The sequence below is a fragment of the Prionailurus bengalensis genome, chromosome D4, assembly GCF_016509475.1.
Source record: "Prionailurus bengalensis isolate Pbe53 chromosome D4, Fcat_Pben_1.1_paternal_pri, whole genome shotgun sequence".
NCBI classification, from domain to species: domain Eukaryota; kingdom Metazoa; phylum Chordata; class Mammalia; order Carnivora; family Felidae; genus Prionailurus; species Prionailurus bengalensis.
The window spans coordinates 372,095-391,612 of record NC_057359.1 but is presented as its reverse complement, the minus strand read 5'-3'; the positions used below and the strand labels follow the sequence as shown (position 1 = coordinate 391,612).

Here is a 19,518-nt window from a genome sequence, read left to right as displayed (position 1 = left end):
ACAAAGAAAAGGTATGTGTCTTTGTGCATATGTTAGCGTGTAGATGTGGGTGGGTCCCTGGGAGTGCATTTGGAGTCAGCATAAACTGTGATGTCAGTTGTCTCCCAGAAAGCTATATTCCACGATGTTTTAAAAATAAATATATTTTTAATTTCAATTTTATGTTTTTACAGGTAATATTTAAATATATTACTGTAGAAAATATTAATTTCTAGATTTGGTTTTGAATTGCTTGAGGATTCTAGACATATATTAGGGACTAAAGAGTTAGATTATAAATTCTATAACTAATGCTTGCAGATAGGGTTAAAAATAGAGTATATTTAAATAGATTGTCTTAATCACTATGATCAGGTCAAGTAATCCAGTCAGGTATAATGACCTGCCACCTCCATTTCCTGCTGCATTGGTAACCCATAACTAGCACAGTCGAGGCAAGACATGTTACAGCCACCTGATTCTTCAGAAAATTGGTAACCTTCTAGAGCTTTGAGATTGCTCGAGTAAACGTTACTCCTGAGAGATGAAGTTCATATTTCTAATTCTAGAATCTTATTTAGTTGAGTTTTGCTCAACTGTCTTGAATGATCTGGACAAGAAGGATTTGTAAGTATTATTTATAGAGTTGTACAGCCATTGTAATTTTATAACGTTTTCATCCCCCCAAAGAGACACCCAGTATCCATTAGCATTCACACACCATTCTGCCCTTAGGACCCCACTGTGCCCTGGCAACCACAGGTGTAAGTTTTCGGTCCCTGGGTGTGCTTGCTCAGGATGTTTCCTGTAAGTGGAACCGGACAGTAGGTGGTCTTTTGAGTCTGCCTTCTTTCACTTGGCACCAAGGGTCATTCATGGTATAGGCTGTGGCTGTGATTCGTTCCTTTATTTTGCTAATAATGGTCCGTTGTGTGAATAGACCACATTTTGTTTACCCATCACAGGTGAGGGGCTCTAGGGTGGTTCCACTTTTTGGCAGTTGTGACTTAGGTTACTATGAATATCAAGTTTTTGTGGACACACGTTTTCATCTCCCATGTTTCTGTTTCATCTTGGCTACCAACTATAGGAGTTGAATGTTCGCAAAGTTACACTGTCTACAGATAAAAACAAGTATGGCATTCGCCTAAGGGCAGAACCTGACCACATGGTCCTGGGCAAGCGGCTGAAGGGAGCCTTCAGGACGGTGATGATGGCCATCAAGCAGCTAAGCAGCGAGGAGCTAGAGCGTTTCCAGGAGACTGGTGGGTGTCTACCCCTGCCGACCCTGTCCATGGCCCTCACCTGATGCGGTCTCTCACCTGGGCTCCTGTTTGACCTGCACTGTTCCAGCCTCTCCTGGTCATAAACATGTTTATTACAAATACTTATAATTTTGGAAAAGAAGAGACTAAAAATGCCCCCTAACCCATCACCCATCCATTTAATGCAGATTGAGTGCCTACTCTCTGCCACTGCTGGAGCAGTATGAAAATTCTGATTGATTTCCTTCTTGTTACACAGATAGTCATGTAACTGGAGCCTTACAAAATGGAGATGACGCTATAATTTTAAATGTGTTTTTCACTTATATACTTTATGTTTTATTCACTTTTTTATTTTGCACTTCTTATTTTAAGTGTGTTATTAGTCTTTAAAATGTTATTTCAATAATTGATATAATTTTCTTTCATAGGGATATCTGATGTTTTTAACCAGTCTTATTTTTGATTCTTTAGATTGTTTCCCTTCTTTTACTATTCTCAATAATACTGCAGTGAGTATTCTCACATGGAAATATTCCATAGAATTGATTCCGCTGAGCTAGATTTCCAGGTAGAACTTACTGAGCCAGATGGGTGGAGCCTTCATTACCAGTGAATTCTGCAGATGCTAACGTGAGCCCAGAAACTACCCTAGTGAGAGCTGAACCCCCTGGTATCAAGTGTCATTGGTACTGTCATTGCTTTTGGAGAAAAAGCATGTAGGTTTTTGGAGGTGTCCAAATGAAGACTAGAATATATTCGAAAGAAAGGATTAAAGTCTATTTTGAGAAAGGGATTTAGCACTGAGGTTTGGAGCTGCTTGTGAGGGACAACTGGGTGAGAACTTCCCATGATTTCTCTAAGATCTCTAGAATTCATAGTTCAGTCTCAGATTTTGGCAAGATTGGAATTGGACTCATTCAACAAATACTTTCTAAAGCTTTTCCATTTGGTTGGCCCTGGGAACCCAGAATTGAGTAAGACAGACGGTGTCCTTATCCTCATGTGCTGGCCGACATTGAAAATTTGTGGAAATTGTAGTTTTGACAAGTGCTCTGAAGGAAAAGCCTAGGATAATACGAGGAGGTTAGGAAAGGGGACTCAGCCCCTCTCTCCTCTCCTCTGGGGGACCTTCCAGGTGCCCGGGAATTCTCAGCTCTGCCTTGATTAGAATCCTGTGGTCTTACTGTCTGCTCAGTGTGCTGTAGCCACCTGAGGGCACAAGGTGTTTGATGGCGAGGGCTCCCTCTGAAGCTGAAAATCGTAAGTGCAGAGGTGTCACAAGGGGAGATTTAAGGACTCAAATCAGATGAGTGGTCATGGAATTCGGGAGGAGTGTCCCTAAAAGTCCCCACATTTTTAGATAAAATTTATAAAGCATAGGAAGCTAGCAAATAAAAGTTGAGTCATAACCAACTTGATTGATTTGTTAAATTAACAATCTTTGATCAAACTTCAAATCACAAATCTAAGTTGTGTCAACAGATGGCCAAAATATTTTAAAATTCCTGAAATAAAATTTACTTGATACTAAAGATCTACAGGTTCCTTTTAAACTACTTTTCAAATGGATTTCTGCACTAATGGGAAGCAAAATGGTTTTCAGAACAGAGTGACATAAAGTCAGTGCTGACCAAGACCATTGTAGGTGACCACAGCAGGCTTCACCGCAGATGGGCGTTACCGACAGCCGCTGTTCATGCGTCCTGGCTGCCATGGGAGGGTGGTGCCCAGGACTTCCCCCTGCTCACTGTTGGCTTCACGTCACCCTTGCCCTCCTATCCTCAGCAGGTAGTGGAACACCAGGGTCCTGCAGCCAGTGGGTGGGGGCCTGGGTCCGACTGGACTCTGCAGCCTGTTCTCTTCCATCATGCTGCTGTGTGTTTATGGTAGGGACATGTCACCTTTTGGCATAGGCCTTTGGATCTAGGGGCTTATATACACGGGTAGACGTTGGCGGTGATTTAATTGTCCTCAAGGCAGCTTGGGCAAGTGTAAAGGAAGTCTCTCGCATCCTTGACTGCAACAATGGCATGAGTCAAGAAGACATGATCTCTTATGAAGTCTCTGCAGCTTGATGCATCAGGGGGCACCTGGGTGGCTTAGTCATTTAAGCGTCCAACTCTTGATTTTGGCTCAGGTCGTGATCTCACAGTTCGTGAGATTGAGCCCTCTTGGCATTCTCTCTCTCTCTCTCTCTCTCTCTCTCTCTCTCTCTCTGCCCTCCCCCTTCAAAATAAATAAACTTAAAAAAAAATGGCATAATATATTGGTAGCTGGGTGGCATGAGGAGGAGGCAGGGGGCTGATTAACAGTGGCAGCTGCTTCTCCGATAGGGACCATTGTTGTCGAAGGTCACGAGCTGCATGAAGAGGACATCCGCCTCATGTACACCTTTGACCAGACAGCAGGAGGGACAACGCAGTACGAAGCGCACTCGGATGCCCAGGTACTTCTCTTCCCTAGAACATTGCTTTTGCAGAAGATAGCATAAGAGGAGAAAGTATTTACCACCCTGTCCTGACAGCTCTGGCAGCCCGTCCTGGGGTAAGATCGACCAGGCATTCACCTGAGATTTCTCTAGTAAACTCCACTGTTGTCTTAACATGGCATTTCTTTGACGTATATGCAAATAGATATTTTGTGACCTCTGCTGGCAATCGTCGTGTCAGGTCGTACAAAAATGAGCAAGATGTAACCCCACTCTTCAAGGATCAAGTCGGTCACGGAGACAGAAAAGGAACTCAGTTCTTACTCTTCTGCATGATGAGTTACCTGGTAGAAATGGGCACAGGGATGCCTGGTGGCTCAGTTGGTTAAGCATCCGACTTTGGCTCAGGTCATAATCTCACGGTTCGTGAGTTCCAGCCCTGCATCAGGCTGTGTGCTGCCAGCTCAGGGCCTGGAGCCTGCTTCAGATTCTGTGTCTCCCTCTCTCTCTGCCCCTCCCCTGCTCACGCCTCTCTCTCTCTCTCTCTCTTTCTCTTTCTCTCTCTCTCTCTCTCTCCCTCTCTCAAAAGTAAGTATTAAAAAATTATTAAAAAAAAAAAAAAAAAGAAAAGAAATGAGCACAGAGAAGGGCTCTTGCCCAGAGTCTAGCGTGGGGGCGGGTTGGTGTGGGACCTCCTGGAGGGGGACTTGCAGCAGTTTCAGATTTTGGGGTCAGAGCTTCTCTCTTTGCTTCCAACCAGACTTCTCTGGGCAGATGGGTCATAAGATCTCCAGGGTGGGAGTGGGGGGCTTGCGGGAGGCCCCCTGTGTGTAACATGCCCCGTGTAGTGGGGCGGCAAGTACCACGTGAGGAAGGCCAGCCTCCAGCTCCCCATGGGTGGATGGCATGAGGAGCCATCGGGGAAGAAGCTGAGACGAGGGTGGGAGAGTGTGAACACCCTGATGGCGGCCAGCCTGAGGAGGTCACTCAAGGAGGTGGCCTTGTCCTCTGGGATTCTTGACACAGGTTATGTGTTGTGAACCAGGGTGGCCCTGCCCTGACTCCTCCTCATCCATCTCCAGTTCTGCCCTCTAGTGAAGCAAGTTTGTTCACTGATTGAGTTTCCTCAGAAATGTCTTTGGGGCTGGTGCTTGATTTACGAGCGTGGCCCCCTCTGTGCTGGCAACAACATTACATTACTCACATCGTCTTCAACAGCCTCCATGACAGATGGCGTAGGAAGTAGACAAAGTCAGTAAGCAGATGGCAGTTTCTATCCCATCAAGCGTATTGCAGTCCCCTGTAGAAATCACGTCTCAAATCCCCCGATCCAAAGGACAGCAGGGTTCCTGGCTGAAGAAACGGGGCAGCTCTGGGGCCCTCACCAGCTCGTCCACGGTGTGAGAAGCCATGCGGTCATGTGGGCCGTGACTGTTGACCCCACTCCCTGCAAGGGCGGTCACACAGACAAACAGCAGTTACACAGAGACTCAAGGTTCTCATGTGTCCTGGGAGCAGCACCTGCAGAACAGGAGACGCCAGCCTCTCCTGGCGAGAGGAATGGCTTCTCACAAAGAAGCACCTGAGCCATCCAGATGCTAGTGTAACTTTATCTCTTTTGCTCAGTGGGGTGAATAGTGCTGTGTTACAGACTCCTTATAATTTAATGTACATACAGTTGTGCTGGGTTTGAGAACTATTCTTCCTTATATGCTGTGCACCATCCATTCCTACAGGCTTTGGTTCTCTTAGACGTCACCCCCGAACAGTCCATGGTGGATGAAGGAGTGGCTCGGGAGGTCATCAATCGCATCCAGAAACTTCGCAAAAAGGTCAGTTTGTCACATTAAGTACAAGCAAACTGGGAGTTTTGCATGGTTGGTTTGTTTGTGTTGGTTGTTGGGGAGGACAGGAGAGGCAACTAATGTAAACAGGTAATTGTAATTGAGTAATGAGAATTAGTCCCAGATCTGCAGTGTGTACGTCGTACCCTGTAGGAAACGTGGGCCCTTCCCCTCCCTACTCAGTCACCCCAAACTGCACGTGGCTCTTTTGTTTCTCTGACTAGGAGCATTCAGCCAACCCCCCCTTTGTCCACTGCTTTCAGTTCTCCAGGGTTTCCACAAAATCCTCTTCTGGATCGGTCGCCCTCCTGACTGGCACCAGACATGACAGCCGGTGTCCAAGGAAGGGCTCCTCACTCAGGGATACACTGTTGCGTCTGGACTGAGGGGGTGGTTCTCCTCACTAGGGAGCTGGGAGCCAGGACGGGTGCACTGTGCCCATCGCTGGCCCGGTGAGGCAGCCAGGAGCTCCCACCCCACACCCTAACCCTGAGGAGGGGTCTCCTCCACACCCCACCCCTGGCAGAGGCTCCCCAACCCTGACCGGAGCAGGGGGGCCCCCACCAGCCCTTAGGCCAGGTGTCTGAGACCTGTGGTCTGGAGTCCAGACCTCAGGAGTCCAGCACGTAACAGGGTGCTCATGAGCTCTGCCTCAGTTCAGAGCTCTGTGAGCACGTTTGCACTCGGTCACTCCTTTGTTTCAGAGGAGGGTTGGGCAGGAGCCTGTGCCCTTCTGTAATGATCCAACATGGGACTGTCAGCCGTGCTCAGCAGCACTGTCCGTTTTGATTAACAAATGCACTTTCTTGTAAATTTTCTGTATGTGCCTTCAGTGCAATCTGGTTCCGACTGATGAAATAACAGTTTACTATAAAGCTAAGTCTGAAGGAAAATATCTGAATAATGTTATCGAAAGCCACACGGAGTTTATATTTGCCACCATAAAGGCTCCCTTGAAACCATACCCAGTTCCATTATCAGACAACGTCCTTATTCAAGAAAAAACACAGGTGAGTTCTGGGTTCTGCTGAACTGTCAAAAGATACAAGGTTAGATTTTATGTTAAGTTTATGTTGTTATCTGTTGATATTGTGCCCCCAGTAGCAATTGGCACAGTCCTCAGTCCTGATACACTGGATCAGGTCTGGGAGGGGGCGTCCAGAGAGGGAGGGAGGGACTGTTCTCACAGCAGTTCCCTGGGGAAGGTAGACAGTAGGTGCATGAGGGTTGCCGGGAAATCAGTGGCTGCGTGGGACTGCTTTATCTAAAACTAGAGAAGTTAATATTGTGGATTCTTTGACTGTTAAAAGCAAATAGCAGTTGACTTGTAAAGCAGTTAACTTTGATGGTAGTAGATTGTACATAAAATTATAACTACTTCATTTCCTGTTGGCACATTTTAGATGTAACTATGAAAATGTGAAACCAAGACATGGAAGATATTGGCCATAATTAAGAAATAGGTGATTAATAGAAGAGGAAGGAGTTCCTTTTTGTGTCAGTTATGTATTCAGTCATTTGTCCCTTGTCTCATTCCTCCTCTATAGGGGACAGGCTGGGCTGGATGTCACTGTTGTTTCAGTGGATCAAGTTACAAGATAGTTTCATTTTTGTTTTGTATATTTTTATTTATTTTTTTTTAATTTTTTTTCAACGTTTATTTATTTTTGGGACAGAGAGAGACAGAGCATGAACGGGGGAGGGGCAGAGAGAGAGAGAGGGAGACACAGAATCAGAAACAGGCTCCAGGCTCTGAGCCATCAGCCCAGAGCCCGACGCGGGGCTCGAACTCACGGACCGTGAGATCGTGACCTGGCTGAAGTCGGACGCTTAACCGACTGCGCCACCCAGGCGCCCCTGTTTTGTATATTTTTAAGAGAACAAGGTGAAAAGAGAGAAACATGAAGGGAAAAGCGGTAGCTTTTGACTATTTTAGTGGTGGGATTGAGTATGCTCTCAGAATTGTGCAGAGCTCTTGGCGTGAGGAGCAGTTGCTGTGTTAGTTGGTGACACTGTGGTCGGTGCTGCAGTTACTCAGTCACATACTCTCATGTGCTCAGTTAAAGGGATCTGACCTGGAAATTACACTCACCAGAGGATCATCCCCGCCTGGGCCTGCTTGTGCATATGTCAATCTTAACATTTGTACAAATGGCAGTGAGCAAGGTAAGAATAAATGAATCCTGTGGTTTGTACTTTATTTTTTAGCTAATCCTATGAATGTGGTGTTTTTTTTTTTTTTTTTTTTTTTTTTTTTGTAATATTTATTTGTGAGAGGAGCGGGGAGGGGCAGGGAGAGAGGGAGACACAGAATCCGAAGCTCCAGGCTCTGAGCTGTCAGCACAGAGCCCGACGTGGGGCTTGAACCCACAAACTGTGAGATCATGACCTGAGCCAAAATCAGACACTTAACTGACTGAGCTACCCAGGTACCCCTAAACCTATGAATGTCTTTAAAGCTGTTCTAAGAGAACTAGGAACATCATATAACTTTCTCTTTCTAATTGCCATCAAAATGAATCCACAGAGGTAAACAGTCAGACTTGTACTTCCAGGAAGTAGAGTAGGCATACTTTTCCCTATTCTTCCCACAAAGTACCACCAAATACCCTGGGTGTGATACGTCAGAAGATGCAGACCAATGAGGACCTTGAGGCCAACAAACTATGGAGAGTTCCCTGGTGTTTCTTTTTGCCTCACGTATCCCAGACTTGGAGCTGAAGAAGTTGGCAACTGGAAATGCCAAGTGCAGACAAAACGTCCCAACAAATGCTGCTTTTTGTAGACAGAGGACCAGGAGGGGTGTAGCCTAGCAAGACAGAAAACTTCTAGACTTCTTCTCTACTGCAGCCAAACACAACAGAAAAAACTATGGCCCCACTAACACTCAATAGCAGCAAAGGCCAAGTGAAGAGCCTAGACCTTTGCCAGGCTGAGGATCCTCAAGGTCCTGTCGCCACCATGGTGTCAGAAGCCCAAACACTGAGCTGAGACTTTTTCATCCTCCCTGGGCAGCAATAAGCCCCTCTGCCCGGTACTATCACTGAGACCACTGGGCAGTACCAAGGCGTCCATTCCCTCACTACCACCCAGGGCTAATGAGGCTATGAACTCCCACCATCCTGCAAGGGGGTCCGTGAAGGCTGCATGGGGAGCAGTGAGGAGGCACTCATACTCTTAAAGGCCAAGAAGATATCTTTGGGTTGGGTGGGAACTCTCTCCTCGTGCTCTCCACCCCTGTAGTACTGAGGAGTCCTGACCTTTGTGGCAGTGGAGGCTGAACTAGGCGCCTAGCTTCTCTTCCCACCAGGCAGGAGCAAAGCAGTACCCCTTTTCCTGCCAGTGTGATGTCAGGCAAAGCAAGCTAAAATAGAAGATTTAAATAAGAACCAGTCTTAATACCTCACACATCCAAGTTTTCATTGAAAATTAGTCATCATGTCAATAACCATGAAGATCTTAAGCTGAATGAAAAAAGACACATGTGAACACCAAGATGACAGAAATGGTAAAAATTATCTGACAAAGTGTAAAGCAGCCCTGAACACTGTAGGAACAAGTGAAAATTTTAAAACTGATAAATACAAGACTAAAATACAAAACACGGTGGATGGGTTCAATGACAGAATAGAAGGGACAGGAAAGAATCTGTGAAGTGGAAGATAGAACAACAGACATTGCCCATTCTGAACAAAAGAAAGGTTTTTTTAATCTGAAAAAAAAAATGAATAGTCTGAAAGATCTATGGGATGTTAATACAAGTTTAATATTCTCCCCCTGAATTCCGGGAGAGTGAGAAGGAAGGACAGCAGTGGAAAAGTATTCAAAGAAATAATGGCTGAAAACTTCTTAAATTTGGCACAACATGTACACCTACAGATTCAAGAAACTGAGAGAAACCTGAATTCTGGGTCAGGCAAAATATCTTTCAAGGTGAAGGGAAAATCAAGACATTCCCAAGTGAAGGGAAGCTAAAAGAATTTGTTGCTAGCATGATCTATCCTAAAAGATTAAGTAGAGGAAATTCTTAAAACAGAAAGAAAATGACAAGAAATGTAGGGACATCAGGAGAGAAGAAAGAACAATAGAAAGTGTCAAAATATAGATAAATTCAACAAACTTTCCTCCTTGATTTTTCTAAATTATTTGATGGCTATAACAAAACTGACCTCTCAGTGTATACACAAGAATATTTAAGAGAATTAAAAGTAGGGAAGAGCAGACTGATAGAAAGGGAGGTCACATTCCTGTGTTTCCCTCAAGCTGGTCATACACTGACACTAGTGGTCCAGCATTTGTGTGTACATGAGATACTGCCTGGTGCAACCACTGAAAAAGCCTATTCCTAGAGACACATACAAAAACACGACAGAAATAAAAATGGAATTCTATAATGTGTTCATATAACCCACAGGAAGCTTAGAAAAAAAAAGAACAAGTGGAAAGCAGAAAATTAAAACGAAGGGCTTAAGCTAACATCAATAATTACACTAAATGGAGGGGGTGGGAAGTGACAGGGCCCTGGCTGGCTTAGTCGATGAAGCATGTGACTCTCAATCTCCAGGTCGTGAGTTCAAGCCCTGCATTGGGCATAGAGTTTACTTTGAAAAATAATAAAGGGTCACCTGGGTGTCTTAGTTGGTTAAGCATCTGACTTCAGCTCAGGTCATGATCTCAGAGTTTATAAGATCGAGCCTCACTCCAGGCTCTGCACTGACAGCACAGAGCCTGCTTGGGTTTCTCCCTCTCTCTCCCCCACTCTCTCTGCCCTTCCCCCACACACTGTCTCAAAGAAATAAACTTTAAAAATAATAATAATAATTACACTAAATGTAAATAGTTCTAAATAGACCAGTTAATAGAAATTTGCAGACTTATAAAAAACTACCAGCTATGTGCTGTATATAAGGAAGTATTCAAATATAACAATGTAAGTAAGTTGAAAGTAAAAGGATAAAAAAAGATCTGCCACACAGACGTTAATCAAAGAAAGCAAAAACGTCAGTGTTCATTTCAACAAAGTTGACTTCATAGCAAAGAAAGTCACCGGTGACATGAATAATGATACAGATGTCAATCCACAGGGAAAACATAATGATCCCAAATGTGGACGCACCCAGTAGAGCTGCACATCACAAGAAAGAAAACTGATAGGCCTTAAAGGAAGATGAGAAAATTCATAGTTACAGTTTGAAAATTGAATATATACCTCTTTCAACAAATGATAGAACTGCTAGACAGAAAACCAGAATCTAATCAGCATTAATGGAACAGCTCACCCAACAGCAGTGGAATGCATGTCCTGCTCAGACTCCTACAGGACATTTACTATGGGATGGACCATGGTGTGGGCCAGAAAACAGACCTCAACACATTTCAGGATTGAAATTGTATAGAGTATGTTCTCTGACCATGGGCAATCAAACGGTAAATCAGTAACAGGGAGGTGAAAGCAAAATCTCCACACACTGAAAACTAAACAACATTGTTTTAAATAATCCATAATTTGGAAAAAATGTGTCAAGGGAAAAAAACATAAAACTGAGTGAAAAGGAAAATACAACATCTCAAAATATGTGACTGCAGGTAATTTGTATCTCTAAAGACTCACATCAAAAAAAATGTTTTAGGGACCTGGGTGGCTAAGTCAGTTAATTATCCGACTTCAGCTCAGGTCATGATCTCACAGTTCACGAGTTCAAGCCCCCGCATGGGACTCTGTGCTGCCAGCTCAGAGCCTGGAGCCTTCTTCAGATTCTGTGGCTCCCTCTCTCTCTACCCCTCCCCCACTCACATTGTGTGTGTGTGTGTGTGTGTGTGTCTCCTCTCTGAAAAATAAAACATTTAAAAAAATTATTTTTAACTCTCAAGAAAGTTTGATTGTCTAGTTGAGTCTAAGACCATCACTGAGAGTGTTTGGACAATGCAGATGTACATCAGAAAGTGGAATACTGTATACCAATTAAAAGTAATGAAATATATCTATAAACTTTTCTATTATCCCAAAAATATATTTTTTAATTTTTTTAACATTTATTTTTGCAAGACAGAGACAAGTGTGAGTGGGAGAGGGGCAGAGAGAGAGGGAGACACAGACTCAGAAGCAGGCTCCAGGCTCTGAGCTGTCAGCACAGAGCCCGACACAGGGCTTGAACTCATGAACTGTGAGATCATGACCTGAGCAGAAGTCAGTAGCTTAACTGACTGAGCCACCCAGGCACCCCCCAAAAATATTTTTAATGAAATAAGCAAGTTTCACAGTTATACAATGGGGTAGCATTCTGTATGAATTTACTTATATGTTAAATGTAAAAACAACCAAAAAAAAGAAAGCAACCAAGCCAATAAACTAGAACAGAAACAGACTCACTGTTGCCAGAAGCACGCTTGGTTACCATTAAGAGGGGCTAGGGGACAGGTGGAGTCGTTGAAGGGGGTTAGGAGATACAGACTTGCAGTTGTTAAGATCTCTGAGTCCCAAGGATTTGAGGTACAGTTGGTAATGTGATAACTGTGTAGGGATCATTTCATAACATAAAAATATCACATCTCAGGGCACCTGGCTAGCTTAGTCATTAGGGCATGCAACTCTTTCTCAGGGTTGTGAGTTTGAGCCCCACATTGAGTGTAGAGATTACTTAAAAAATACATCAATCAGTCTACACATTGTTAAAAAAATAATAATAATTCTCTGTGATGTGTACCTGAAGCTAAGAATATCGCATGTCAACTATATATCACCACTCATTGTTTATAGGTAAAAATGGGCTTGAGAAACAAAGTTCATAGTAAGTTTGTCTTAGAAGAGAGGAAGGGTGTCTGAGGAGAAAAAAAGAAATTTTCTTTTAAAAAAAAGAAATCATACCCAAAGGCTTTTTCCAGAGAATTCAATCAGACTTGAAAAAACTAACACCAATTCTATGGATTCTTCCAGAAAATAAAAGAAGAAACACCAACTCACTTTATTAAAGTAGTATTGACACTAAGACCAGATATAGACACACCAAAAAAAAACCCAAAAAACAAAAAAACTGTAGACTGATACTTCTCATGAATATAAAGTTCTTCCGAAAAAAAAAAAAAAAACTGTGAGAAAAATAGGGAGAACTCCATCAACTTGGTAATGGGCATGTATGAATAAACCTGCAGGTAACATTATACTTAAAGGGAAGAGACTGAATGTTTTTTACCCAAGATCAGGATACCCATTCTCACTGCTCTTACTCAGCATTGCACAGGAAGTTGGCAAGAAAAGGCTACAGATCAGAAGGGAAGAAATAAAACTGACCTGAGATGAAGAGAACATGACTGTCTACATAGAAAATCCCAAGTAGTCTACAGATTGATATGTGTCCTGGTTCGCCCATCAGCACCATCACCAGCTAGTGCCAGGATGGCCATGTGTACTTTTGGGCCTGTGATGATGGCCCCCAAACTGCTATTCAAGTTCTGTGATGTGTGGCACGTAGCTGGTCCATTGCTGCCGACATTCTGGCTCACTCATTGGAGACCATCTGTGATCCTGTGGAAGGAGGTGGTCAGACAGGCAGCAGATGTGCATTGTGATGTCAACAAGGCCAGGGTTCTGTGTTGCTTTCAGTCCCAGGGAGCAATGGAATGAGCAGTGACCAGACATATGGGGCCACTCCCAGTGCTGCCCCTTTTTGGGCCGAGTGGCCAAACAACTGAGAAGAAAAGCTCCCAACTCCAGCACAAGTGTTTTTTCCCGGCACCATTACCACCACCTGCCTTCACATGATGTGCTATGGTGTGTCCTTTACTCTCTGGCTGAAAGCACTCACATTGCAAGAAAAAAACTACAAGTGATCTTTAAATTTATTATTTTAAAGTATTTTTGGTGTTGTATATGCCTTTTGGGTTTGTATATTAATTGGTGCATTTTGTTTCTGGGTAATTGAATAAAATTATATTGCTTATAAAAAATAAAATTCATCACATTCACAAGATATGGCAAACATAACAAAAATCAATTTAATTTTTGTACACTAACAATGAACACGTGGAGAATGAATTTTAAAGTGTAGTACCATTTACAGTCTCTCAAAAAAGAGAGACTTAAGTGGAAATCTAATAAAACACGTACAGGACTTATATGCCCAAATCTACAAATTACTGATGAAAACACAGAGAGACGTGTCATGTTCGCAGATTGGAACATTCGATATGGTAAACCCATCAGTTCTCCCCAAATTAATACACATGTTTAACTGCATTCCTGTCAAACCTCAACAGTGTTTTTTGGTAGACAAAATTATAAAACCTATCTGGAAAGAGAAAGGAAATAAATAGCTAATACAATTTTACAGACTGTGAATAGCATAAAAGGAATCACTCTACCCCATTTCAAGACTTACCTGAAGACCATGTGGTGAGAGCATAGCGGAGACACTGATCCATGTCCCAGATGGGAGACCAGAAGTACACCCACACATGGGGGCCAGAGGATTTTTGAGAAAGGAGCAAAAGCAGTTCATTGAGGCATCTTTTCTACATGTGGCACCAAGGCAGACGGAGGCCTGGACCTGCGCCCACAGCGCATACAGACCAACTGAGAATGGAGCATGGGCGTAAACGTAAAAACCAGTAGGAGAAAATCTTGAGAATTCAGGACAAGGTAAAGAGTTCATAGAAGTGACACCAAAAGTCCAATCCATAAAAGGAAAAATTGAGAAATTGAGCTTCCTCAGAATTCAGAATTCTGCTTTGTGAGAGATCCTGTGAGAGGGTAGCAAACCTGAGCTACAGCAGTGGACCCTTGCAGACCACCTCCACCTGCAGTGTGCCCAGAGGGGAAGCAGTCCTCTCATGGTTTAAAGAGATCCAGCTGGAAGATGGGAAAACACACGAGCAGACGTTCACTGGAAATGATCTACAGATGACGTGTTTTCCTGGACTTTTCATTCAAATTTATTCTTTTCCTTCAGTTTTACTTGTATTTGTGGTTCTTTAGGTGGAGTATTGCTTCTAGAAAATCCAAAAGGCGACAACAGGCTGGACCTTTTAAAGCTGAAGAGTGTCATTACTAGCATTTTTGGTGTAAAAAATACAGAGCTGGCTGTCCTCCATGGTGAAACAGGTATGTGGAAACTCCTCTGACCCGAGGTGGGTGTTTGGTATCAGTTCTGCTCCACAGCCGTGCCTTCCCCACGAGTCTGAGTCGACCAAGGGCCCCTCGGCAGACGGAACCTCCCATCCTGCCTGCTCCCCATCGGCCACAGGCTGGGGTCTGGGCTTCAGAGGTCTGTGCTGTACATGGACTTTATTAAGTGTAGTGTCTGTTTCTTGCTAGACCCAGATTCTCAATAATACAAACCTAAAAGGAGACATGTTGAAGTTCTTACCCTGCATGCCCCAAACGTGACCTTTGGAAATAGGGTTGTTGCCAGTGTGCTTAGATACTAGCAGTGTCCCCATGAGAGGGCGTGTGAGCCCCGGGAGCACACGGGACAGAGCGAGGGAAGATGCAGACAGAGCTGGACTTGGAGAACTACAAGCCAAGAAACAGCACAGCTCAGCTGGCTGAGAGCCTCCAGGAGCTGGGCGAGGATGGGGAGACACCTGCAAGCTTCAGAGGGAGCAGGGCCCTCGGGACACCTTGGCATCTCAGCTCTAGGACGGGAGACAGAGACTTCTGTTGTGATTCGCAGCAGCAACCACCGGAGACTCTGTGAGAGTCTGGATGCTCTTTCTCAGGACTTGTAAATGGCCTAAAAGAGGAGATCTGGATGGCCAACTGAGGGGACTGGCGGGCCTCATCAGTTGGGACCTCAGCGAGGTCCTGCTGTGTGTGCGCCACCAGCTTGGCAGGGACCGGGGCAGGTTCACAATATCAGATGCCCTCATCCTCTGTCCCCGGTCCCGGGGAGTCATGGGAGCCACAAGTGTGGGTCTAGAGTGGAGGCCATGCAGACTGCAGGTGGGGCTGGACATCCCCATCGAGGACTTGCCCCCGCCGCTTTCCCACACACCATGTTCACCCATCACCAGTCATGGCCTCCAGCACTGTCCAGCTGTGTTTCCAGCCCTAAACACTGTTTAATTTTAGGTGAAATCTCTGTGTTCTGTGTGTCTTGCTATTTTTCACATATGTCCGTGAGTCAAATACTTTTTCTTCTGACTATAATTAGCATTTTTAATATAAGATTTCTTTTCACAGTGAAGTTTAGATTCTGATGTAGAACATTTTAAGAAGAGCTGTAACAAAAAATACCAAAAGGGAAAAAAACAATCTTGCCTTATATTTTTAAGTTATTACTGCATGCCATTTAATTTGCAACGTTAAGATTTCTTACTGTTTGCATGTCATTTACACCTGATTTTATAGAGAAGGCAAGGTCCTTTGATAAAGCAAAGTTAAGTGGAAACATCACTGCAAAGATATAGGATAGTTGAATAATTAAGTAGGAAAAGGTGAATGACTTCAGCTCTGAACTGTGTATGCCTGAAAGAATAACTTGTTGTCTCTATTTTTGTTATTCTTAGAAATACGAAACCAAACTGACTTACTGAGTCTTAGTGGAAAAACACTCCGCGTGGCAGCAGGCTCTGCTCCCGCCGTGGTGGACGGCCCCGGCTCCGCCCTGTGCCGCTACATCAACCTGCAGCTCCTGAACTCAGGCCCGCAAGGTAAGCCTCCCCAGCCGCGAACCCCTGGGGAGGCGGGTCGGGGGCGCTGGGCGTCAGGGTTCCTTCCACTTGCCGTATCTCACGTGGTGCTGTATAGTGTGCGCCCCATGCTGCTCCGGGGGGCACACTCAGGCTTGTGTCTCTGTGTTATGTGGAAACACCTACAGCCAGCTTGGTCAGCAGATAAGGTAAACTGGTAGGTCAACATCGCAGCTACATGAAGCAGAATTAAGTACTAAGGCTCTTAAATTTTTTCTTTTCCTGGGAAGTGTTCTGAAAACTGTTGTTCATGCATTGGTCTGCAGACTGGATGGATGCTTATTTTTCCTTGATATTTTGGGGCCCCCATTGTGCACATTTGTTTCCAGAGTGTCCCTTCCCCAAGTATGGATTTTTATGTCCAAGGGCGTTTCCTTTCCCTCTGGGAGGCGGTGTGGGCTGTCTACACACTGGATGCCTCCCCCCAGGACACCGCTGGCTCTTGGAGCCTCTGCTGTGCACAGGGTTCAGCAGCTGGGGCGGGGGGGGGTGGGGGAGGCTGGTTCTCAGGAACTAACCCAGTACTCGTTTCTTCCATAGAGTGTGTGAAGGGAACCGTGGGCACGCTCCTGCTGGAAAACCCCCCTGGGCAGAATGGACTCACCCACCAGGGCCTCCTGTATGAAGCAGCCAAGGTGTTTGGCCTTCGCAGCAGGAAGCTCAAGCTGTTTCTGAATGAGACTCAGACAGATGGTGAGGACACGTGTACACAGATGGTGCAGCACTGGCTACACTTCCTTCACTTCTGTTCTTCTTTTGTCGAGAGTGGTGTTTTTTAATGTTTGTTTTTGAGAGAGAGCGCGCACAAGTGGGGGAGGGGCGGAGAGAGAGAATCCCAAGCAGGCTCTGCACCATTAGCACAGAGCCCGATGCAGGGCTCAAGCCCACCACCCGTGAGATCATGACTTGAACTGAAACCGAGAGTCGCACACCCAACTGGCTGAGTCCCCCAGGCTGCTCCTCGATTTTTGAAGCCACTTCCCAGCACAGCCAGGCTACTCACTGTTCTGCCTCAGCCTTCACTCCCTCGTCAGCCAGATTTGAGCAGAAAAGCTTTTCTTTCTTTACGAATTGAAAGCTTGGGGTCTTTTCGGGACTTATCTGTGCATGCATCCCGGCCTGGGCATGCATGTGGCTGGCTAAGTTATGCGGTACTCGTTGTCCAAGGGCATGCTGTCCTCCACTCTCCTCCCCGGTGTTGAGCCCTCTGTTGTGTCCTGCAGCCACAGTCTTGGGCCCCTGGCAGCTGTGGGGATTTTGTTTGCCTGAGTGTTTAAAAGCGATGCTTATGCTTTTCCACCCTGGGTGAGCTCCAAGTCAGACAAACCAGAGACAGGCACCTTCTGGGAGCCCTGGAGGTGCCTCCTAATCAGGTTCGGACAAACAACCTGCTCTGTTCCTCCTGGGACCATGGGACCTTGGGCTGCTGTGTTCAAGTGCACCGCCAGCCAGTGGGGGCAGGGCGCCAAGCACAAGTGTGACAGCACAGGTCTGCCTATGCTTGCAGGTTGCCTTTTTCTTGATCCCGCATTCATGTGGTTGTAGTCAACGTTTGGTTGTTTCTAGAGTTCTAACAACGTTGGTTCTGTTTGTGATGTTTCTGAGGAAGTTCCGTGTAAGGAAGCGTTTCTCTAGATCTTAGGGGACGCTGCCAGCCCAGGCCCATCTAAACTCCATTACTTGGGGCCCCAGTCGTGCATGAGGGCCAGAGTCTCATGGGAACGTGCTGTGCTGTGTCCGTCCCCACCCTCCTGAAGTCGGGATGTCCGCAGCGCTGCGTCTCAGGAGGCTCCATGGGACAGTCTGGTCTTTGCCTCCCCAGCTTCTGCTGGTTTCAGGTGTCCTTGATTGTGACCCCATCACTCTGACCTCTGCCTCTGTGGCCAGGGTGCCTCCTACTCTTGTATGTTCCACAATTTCCAGGAACTGGAACATGGGCATATCTTTTGGAAGGCCTGTTTTTAAACCCACTACATTCTCTTAACCGTCTTCTGGGTGGTGAAGTATCTGCTGCCGTGGGTTCCTGATTCTGGCCCCAGGTTTTGGGGGGGCCTGGGGTTCCTGAACTTCCCAGTCTGTGCACACCCCAGGCTTTTTTGTTTCACTTCGGTAGCCATTTAGTGCCGAAAGCTGTAGGTCACCAGGACCTCCAGGAAACCTTAATGTTCAGGTACCTCTTGGGATCCATGATTTTTGGCCTCTGGATTTCCCTCATGTTCTTCCCTTGCTTGGCTACTTTTTTTTTAATTAATGTTTTATGTTACACTTTCAAATTTTCTGCTACATCGTTAGAAATTAAAGCCTCTTTTGCAAATGCTCCTGTCTGTAACCAGGCACAGCTGTGCCCCTCACATCAGGGCCTCAGCCTGTTCGTCTCCACTGGCGGGGTCTCCTCCCATGACGATGTCCACATTCAGAGCCCCCACGGTGACATTTACAGGCTGCCCAGCCATCAGCAGCTCCTTTCACGGCTCTCATATGTGGTTTGGTGGGAAAGGCCAGCTTCCTGGTCTGTTCAGCACGGGTGAAACTTCCTCGTCCCCGCATCTGCAGGCCCCCAAGTGCAGCCGAGCCATAGACGTGACAAGGTGTCATTGTCTCTGGTTCGGTGCAGGTGCAGGCACCTGGCCCACACAACCAGGGCAGAAGCACATTTGTGTGAATCAGGCCCTGACATTACCACCTCTGACAGGGTGGGCCTCGCCTGTGCCCCCACTGCCTCCTCCCTGTGCCATGAGGCTGGTGGCCACACCAAACTCAAGAGACCTTGAAGGCTGAGTGACCCAAGACCACTGAGAAGCCTGGGGCTCTTTCCAGCCCAGTGTCTCTGCCCATCCTGTATCCCCAGCCACATTTCATTGTGCTGTTCCTCTCGAAATCATTTTTCATAAAGTAGTAACAATTCAGTAAATTAGAAGGATCACGGGATGCCTTACAGTTTTAGAAACTCACGGATGGCTTCCTGCTTGTTCCACTAGGTGCTCACTGTCCTCTCCAGGTCCTGTCATGATCTGTCTATAAAGGAGGCAGCTCCGAGGGTAATTAATTTCCAGAATCCCTGCTTGTCCTGGCAGAGAAAGGTGGTCCTACCCTTTGAATCCAGATCTGCTAGAAGCAAAATGCACCCCAGGGGGCAAAGAGCGTTTCTAGTGTTTCTTTACTCTCTCTCTTTTCTCTCTCTCTCTCTCTCTCTCTCTCTCTCTCTCTCTCTCTCTCTCTGGGCTTTTATCTATTCAGTGTGTTTTTATCAGTTACATTTGTTTTATACTTTTAGATACTCAGAGTTTTTGTCTTTGGCTATATTGGCTCCTAT

General features: G+C 45.6%; 1 protein-coding gene across 3 annotated transcripts in view; it reads left to right on the top strand.

Annotated features, from left to right (window-relative positions):
• Positions 1-19,518, top strand: part of IARS1 (isoleucyl-tRNA synthetase 1) — a 68,672-nt gene that overhangs the window by 47,657 nt on the left and 1,497 nt on the right. For all 3 annotated transcript variants that reach the window (XM_043565765.1, XM_043565766.1, XM_043565767.1), the window contains 8 exons: positions 1,070-1,244; positions 3,581-3,693; positions 5,412-5,507; positions 6,353-6,529; positions 7,580-7,685; positions 14,491-14,616; positions 16,023-16,166; positions 16,746-16,898. In XM_043565765.1, coding sequence (XP_043421700.1) covers positions 1,070-1,244; positions 3,581-3,693; positions 5,412-5,507; positions 6,353-6,529; positions 7,580-7,685; positions 14,491-14,616; positions 16,023-16,166; positions 16,746-16,898 — 1,090 coding nt within the window. The remainder of the gene's footprint in view (positions 1-1,069; positions 1,245-3,580; positions 3,694-5,411; positions 5,508-6,352; positions 6,530-7,579; positions 7,686-14,490; positions 14,617-16,022; positions 16,167-16,745; positions 16,899-19,518) is intronic.